General features: G+C 47.8%; 1 protein-coding gene across 1 annotated transcript in view; it reads left to right on the top strand.

Annotated features, from left to right (window-relative positions):
- Positions 1-1,269: 1,269 nt before the first annotated feature.
- Positions 1,270-7,292, top strand: part of LOC104546329 (solute carrier organic anion transporter family member 2B1-like) — a gene marked incomplete at its 3' end in the record, with an annotated part of 14,662 nt that continues 8,639 nt past the window's right edge. The window contains exon 1 of the mRNA XM_010191691.1: positions 1,270-1,350. Coding sequence (XP_010189993.1) covers positions 1,270-1,350 — 81 coding nt within the window. The remainder of the gene's footprint in view (positions 1,351-7,292) is intronic.

Genomic DNA, 7,292 nt, shown 5'->3' with positions numbered 1-7,292 from the left:
ATGACCACCATAGAATCACAGCATGTGTTGAGTTGAAAGGGACCCTTAAAGCTGATGCAGTCCAACCCCTGCACTCAGCAGGGACATTGGTACCAGATCAGGTTGCTCACAGCCCCATCAAGCCTGGCCTTGAGTATCTCCAGGGATGGGGCCTGCACCACCTCTGGGCAATCAGTGATCCATCACTCTCATAGTGAAGAGCTTTTTCCTCATATCCCACCTAAATCTGCCCTTTTCTAGTTTAAAACCATTCCTCCTCGTCCTATTGCTCTATGCCCCAGTGAACAGCTCTTCCCCAGCTTTCTTATAGGCACCTTTCAGGTCCTGGAAGGCCGCTATAAGGTCCCCCCGCAGCCTTCTCTTCTGCAGGCTGAACAACTCCAACTCTCTCAGCTGTCCCCATAGCAGAGCTGCTCCAGCCCTTGGATCACCTTTGTGGTCTCCTCTGGCCCCACTCCAGCACTTCCATGTCCTTTTTGTGTTGGGGACTCCAAAGCTGGACACAGCCCTGCAGGTGGGGTCTGAGCAGAGCAGAGCAGAGGGGCAGAATCCCCTCCCTGGCCCCATTGCCACACTTCTTGTGATGCAGCCCAGGTTGGGGTTGGTTTCTGGGCTGCAGATGCACATTAGTGGCTCCTGTCCAGCTTCTCATCCCCCAGTACTCCCAGTTCTTTTCCTCAGTTTTCCAGCACGTCATCACCCATCACCCATCACCCCAGTATTGGTAACTGGGATTGCCCCTACCTGGGTGCAAGACCCTGCACTTGGGCTATCACCTGTGTCAGTCACTTATCCCAGTTCTACATCTCTTGCCAACTGAGGGTGCACTCTGCCCCATCACCCAGGTCACTGATAAGGATGTTAAACAGTACTCACACAGATAATGTTTAAACAATATTGGCCTTGATTACACTGAACAGCATTGGCCCCAGTTATGCGCTGGTATTTGGCAACACTGGGATCCTGGCCCAGCATTGGTTGCTCTTAAGTGAAATGATTGATAATTTTTAGCCTCCCACGTGCCCTGGTGATTGGCCTGTTAGTGTTCTGCATGCTGTTTTACTTTTTGCTTTGCAGAAGCAAAGCGCTAAAAGAAATGAAAACCGGGAATAATTAATAATTGCTTCCAACGACCGTGCGCCTGCTGTGTGGGTGTTTGCAAAGCACGCCAGGATTTTTGCTGTGCTGAACAAGGCGAATTGAGGCAGAGCAACTTAGCATTGTGCTGAATGGTTTATTTTGGCAGGCGGATAAAGCAGACCGGACAGAATGACAAGTCCCGCTACAAAGAGCAGCTACCCAGACCAGTCCCAGGAAACACTCTGCAGGAACCCGTTCCTCAGTATCAAGGTAAATACCTCTTGCTTTCTATAATCCCCCCTTGGATTATTGGCCTGGTAAAGAGGAATTTGGCTTTCTGCAGAAGGCATTGTCAGGATTTCTGTTTACACAATCTGTTTGGAGAATGCTCTGGATGCTCCCTATGTGTGCCATTGGATGCGCAGCCAGCTCCGTCCAAAAACAAGAGTCGGGACGCAACACAAGTTAAACTTTTGGCTTCTGTGGTATTTAACTTCTATCAGTGAAACTCCCAAAGCAACCCTTCAGGAGAGACAAATCCCAGATCTTAAAGCAGCTATGAGCCTCGGTCCTCTCAGAAAGAGTTTTATGGTACCTATGATAAAGATATGCATGTAACAGGGGCAACAGAGATGGAGGGAAGGGGGAATTGATGTTTGATTTTTGGAGCTTGGCATGTAGCAGCCTACAAACTTTTGAGTATTAGTCCCTGTGTAGGTAAAGAATGACATCTAGTTGGCTTAAACTCTGCCTTTGCTTTAATTGATTCACTGGAAATGTCCTAAGCAACGATTTGGGCTGCTCACCCTGCTGTGAGCTCACCTGGTTACTCCTTGTTTTGCTGTTGGGTGTCCAGGGTCATGCAGGGAGATGGTTCCTTCACATCTCCACTCAAGAGCTCTGCCAGGCCCGGTGAGGGAACAGGATGAGAGGATTTCATTGAGCCCTTTGGAGAAGCCCCAAAAGTTGGCTGTGGTGGGAACAGCAGGAGGTGGCGGTCACTTCTGCCCAGGGAAGGCAGAGGACCAGTTCGCCTTGCCAACAGACATGAAGCCATGGTTCCTCTGTCCTGGAGCACCCAAACCACTGAGCCATGGGGAACACTGGGGGAAGGTTCCTTCTTTTCCCCAAAGCTGGGCAGAGGCATGAGGATGGATGCAGAGGTAGCTGAGGTCTCCTGGTGGTGGGCTTAGCATCTCAATCTTGAGCTTGCCTGCAGATCTGCATGGCCTCTCCCCACCTACCCATGGTGCCAGAGGGGCTCCTCGTCTCGTTATTTGCACGCTTTGTTGTTTGCAGAGGAGGATCCATGATCCTTGGCTATGGAGGTGGTGGGGAATCCTTTTCTCTTCGTGTAGTGCTAATGGCATTTTTGAAAACCCCCTGTAACTACGGTGGTTCTGGTCACACCACTGGTGCAGCTGGCGGTCTGCTGCACGGTGCTGTTGGAGAAACACAGCGACACTCGAAGTGTAACCGTGTAGATAAAACAAGTATCTGCAAAGTGGAAATCATAATCAGCGTTGACTGCAGTGATGTCGGAAAAAGCGAGTGCTCGGCTTGCAGCAAAAACAGGTTCATATTTCCACCTTCTTGTCTACAAAAAGGACATTCTGGGAGGTTTGTGCTCTCTTCTTGCACATCACAAGGGAACTAAACCTAAGCAAACTGTTAGTCTAGCTGGATGACAACTGTGATGTTCAATGGAGCATGTCGTGTGGTGAACATTGACCTTCAAGATGCTCTTGTTTAAACAGAGATGACCAATACAGAGTGTTTAGCTGTGGGAAGAGACTAGAGGGAGCTTGAAACACAGAGGTCTGGGGGAGCCAAAGGTGGTATGATGTGGGAGCAGGCAAAAAACTGGTGAATAAATGGAGAACAAGATAAAAAAATGTGAGTTTTATTGCTACTTTGCAGCCACAGGTTTTGGGATTTTCTTTGTACGCTTGTGGTATGTACATACATGATATCAAGTGGGATTTTCTGCAAGCACGTGTGGGAAATGATGGTTTCAGTCACTTAGAAGCACCAGCAGTGACTTGGTAATTTGGGCGACTAGATCCCTCATTCTCTCTGTTGTCTTTTCATTTAATTTTAACGTACAGCCAACATTTAAGGCTTAAGATTTCTCTGTCGCTTTTGTGGGGAAGATTTTGGCATTTTGGGTTTATTTTTACAAATGCTGGTGAATTTAATTACCCTCACCCGTTTTGGCAGAGGGGAATTGAGCTCAGAAGAAGTCACCGAGGCTGAGTGGGGCTGGAGGCATAGGAGAGGGGAGAGCCTGGTGCCACATAGCCCTGAAGTTTCTCCCCCGGGTCCTCTTTTCAGCCCATTCAGCTGCTTCGTTTTCACACATCAGCAAGATTATCTTTAAAAATAAAATCCCATTGATTTTTGCCCTGGTGAAATATTTAAAAGGAGGTTGAAGCTTCAAAAGATTAAAGCCACTGAGGGGCAAATTCAGCTCGGGTCTGTGAATCAACATCTATTTTGCTGGGCGAAGGTATCTGTGAAGGTAGATGTAGAGGAAACTCTCCATGTTGTAGGTCAGACCACGCCTGTCACCAAGCACACAATTATCCCCAGCACAGGATGTTTTCCTCAGATCTCTTTTTCTGGGGGAGTTGGTTTTTTTTGTTTGATTTTATTTTTACTTTCAAGAAGTTAGGTCACCCTGTCCGGTTTCTAAATGACTTCCTCAGAAAACGTAACTTCAAGTCCAGGGCTTGAATGGTTCCTGCAGAAACGCAAAACCATTTCGCAATGTGGTTTATGCGTTTGAAGTGGCTGAAAGACCAAAAAAAATCACAGCGCTGCAATTTTTTTAGATATAAATATCTATCCAGAGAGAGAGCGTGTGTCACAAAAACTAACTGCCATGTGTCAAAACGCAACAGAGAGGCATAACTCAGAGCTGTTCTTCTGAGGACTGCTCCGGGGCTGATGGTCCCAGAGCCTTTAGAGATACCTGGCATGAATCCCTGCAGCCCATTGGGTTCCCATTGTAGGCAATATAAGGAGGTTTTGTACAGTAAAATTGGGATATTATAGAATCATAGAAACACAGCCATGTTTGGGTTGGAAGGGACCTCAAAGCTCCCCCCCCAGTCCAACTCCCCATGGGCAGGGACACCTCCACCAGCCCAGGCTGCTCCAAGCCCCGTCCAACCTGGCCTTGGGCACTGCCAAGGAGGGGGCACCCACAGCTTCTCTGGGCAACCTGGGCCAGGGCCTCACCACCCTCACAGGGAGGAATTTCTTCCTGATATCCAGTCTAAATCTCCCCTCTTCCAGTTTAAAGCCATCACTCCTCATCCTACCACTCCACCCCTTGTAAAAAGTCCCTCCCCATCTTTCCTGTAGCCCCTTCAGGTCCTGGAAGGTTGCTATAAGGCCTCCCCGCAGCCTTCTCTTCTCCAGGCTGAACAACCCCAACTCTCTCAGCTGTCTTCATAGCAGAGTTGCTCCAGTCCCTCAGCATCTCCATGGCCTCCTCTGGCCCCGCTCCAACAGCTCCATGTTCTTCTGATGGTGGGGACACCAAAGCTGGATGCAGCACTGCAGGTTGGGTCTCACCAGAGCAGAGCAGAGGGGTAGAATCCCCCCCTTGACTGCTGGCCACGCTGCTGAGGATGCAGCCCAGGATGGGGTTGGTTGGGATATCTGGAAGACCTGAAGGGTCAGTTGGACACTTGAAGACTGTGCTTGCTGACTCAGACACTGCTGGATTGTTTGAGGTGCACATTTCCAGGCATTGTGCTGTTGATGAGGCTGGTGAATCCCCTCCTGGTAGGGACACACATGGGAAGGTGAGCAGCCTCAGGGGAACACTGTGGTCCCATGGACACCGTTTTCTCATCCCTGCCAGACCTTACCCACTGCCATCTTGCACCTTGATGAAGTACCCAATGGTCTTCATGCCCCAGACGTGGCTTCCAGGTTCATTTGCAGACACGGTTGTGGATCCAACAGCCCTCGTCAAGGGATGACGAGCAGATACACACTTCCTAAAGCCATTGAGGAGCTGGCTGAGGACATCCATCCTCTGAGGAAGCTTTAGCTCTTGATGTTTTCTTCTCTGTGCTTTAGTCCAAGACCAAATCAGGGCTGTCACTGCCCCAAGCCTTTATTACAAGTGGTTCTGCGCAGTGGTAGGGACTTGTGCCCAATCACACGCAACCGGTTTTGGTTAAACTGGAACAAACTGATTCCTCCCAGCCCTGTTTTCTCCTCTATGTAAGCACAGGATTTTATCACGTGCTAAGACACAAACCCCTTTCTTAAAATAGCAGCGGAAGTCTCCCAAGCACATGGCAACAGCACGATAGGGACTTCCATGTGACAACTGGGGCAAGGCTCCGTGTGCGGCTTTCAGAGCCATTCCATGGAGGACTTGTTGTCAAACTGCACCATCAACGCTAGAAACACAACGGCAGCTTTGTAAGGAGTTTTTTTCCAGACCATGGATAGAGAAGTTATTGCTGTTTAATCCCCAGTTCTGCAATTTATCGGCTGCTTAGGATTCAGAATGTTTCTCTTTTCTCTTACACTTGTGGAGTGGGAGCAGCAATATGTTGCCTACGTGATGCGAGGCTTAGTAGAGCAGAGCCTGCAAAAATATATTAAAAAACATAGAGAAAACTGGAGGAGCAGCAAGTTCCTCCGAAGTGCAAGATTTTAGGGAAGCTCCTCATTCAACATATGACAGAGTGGAGACTCACTCACCCCAGAGCTGGTCATGGAGGTGTCCTGGTTGCTCTGGGATAGACACATAGAATTAATTCTCTATTCAGCAGAGTTGCATTTCTGAGAGGAGTGAAGTGTTTGATTTAGTGAAAACAAGCTGGTAAGACACTTTGTTTTAGTTTTAGCTGGGACAGGGTTAATCTTCTTCATTGTAGCTAGTATGAGACTTTATTTTGAATTTGTGCTGAGAATGGTGTGATAACATGCTGATGTTCTGGCTGTTGCCAAGCAATGCTTACATGAAGTCAAGGGCTGGCTGGTTTTTTTTTCAGTTTTTGCCTGCACCTGTCCTTCCAGCTTCTTCTTTACAAGAAGTTGGGACAAGCTGGCCAACAGAAATTATTCCATGTCATAAACATCACATTCACTATAAACTGGGGAGTTTACTGAGGATGGCTCACTTCCCTCACTGGTTGTCATCCTTGGAGGGTCTCATCCATCATTCGGTTCCGTACCCCTCTCCTGTCATTGAACATCAGATTTTTGCTGGTGCACATCCAGTGACTGCTGTGTGAGCTGAATATAACTTTGTTTTATTATTGTTTTTCCTGTTTTCATTACAATGCATTAGTGGTATTATCATAAAATCATAGGATGATTTTGGTTGGCCTTTTAGGTTGTGGAGTCTCCTTCTCTGGAGACATTCAAAACCCACCTGGACGTGTTCCTGTGTGACCTGGTCTGGGTGATCTTGTTCTGGCAAGGGTTGGACTGGATGAGCTTTTGAGGTCCCTTCCAACTCCTAATATTCTGTGATTGTGTGATTCTGTTATTTAAGATCATTGAGTCCAACCATCGAACCAGCCCTAAGTCTTCCACTAGACCATGTTCCTAAGCATGACATCTACTACTACTACTACTACTACTACTACTACTACTGTTGTTGTTGTTGTTGTTGTTGTTGTTGTTATTATTATTATTATTATTATTTTAGTTTGGCTTATTTCAGTCATTAAACTGTCCTTATCTCAATCCACAAATGTTCCTACCTTTTTCCTCCGATTCTCTCCCAAATTCCAGCAGGGACAAGGGGAGTGAGTGAGCAGCTGGGTCATGTTTAGCTGTCATCCAGGTTAAACTATGACAGGAGGGTGCAGACATTGGTTGAGATGTCGTTGCCTATGCGATATCTCAGACACCCTCTGTGCCTTGCTGGTGGTGGAAAAGAGTGGTGACGTGTCTCTGGAGGAGTAAGGTTGCTCTGCACCCGGGGTATTTTTGGCAGGGGTACATGGGTACCAAGCCTCCTCTGTCCCTGGTCTAGTGTGATGTTGGGTGTTATCACTTCACAGAGCCTCAGCAGGCTCCTACAATAATGCTTCACAGATGTTTATTGACAAAAAGCCATTAAAAAAACCCTCCCTTCCTTCCTCCTCAGCCTACGCAAGCATTCATTGGGATTCTCCGTGTTGTTTTAATTCTTCTGATGTGGAGGGGAGAGGATGTGAACACGGCTTGGC

The sequence above is a fragment of the Mesitornis unicolor genome, unplaced genomic scaffold (assembly GCF_000695765.1).
Source record: "Mesitornis unicolor isolate BGI_N332 unplaced genomic scaffold, ASM69576v1 scaffold729, whole genome shotgun sequence".
NCBI lineage: Eukaryota > Metazoa > Chordata > Aves > Mesitornithiformes > Mesitornithidae > Mesitornis > Mesitornis unicolor.
The sequence above is the reverse complement of the archived record's forward strand: the minus strand, read 5'-3'. Positions and strand labels throughout refer to the sequence as shown.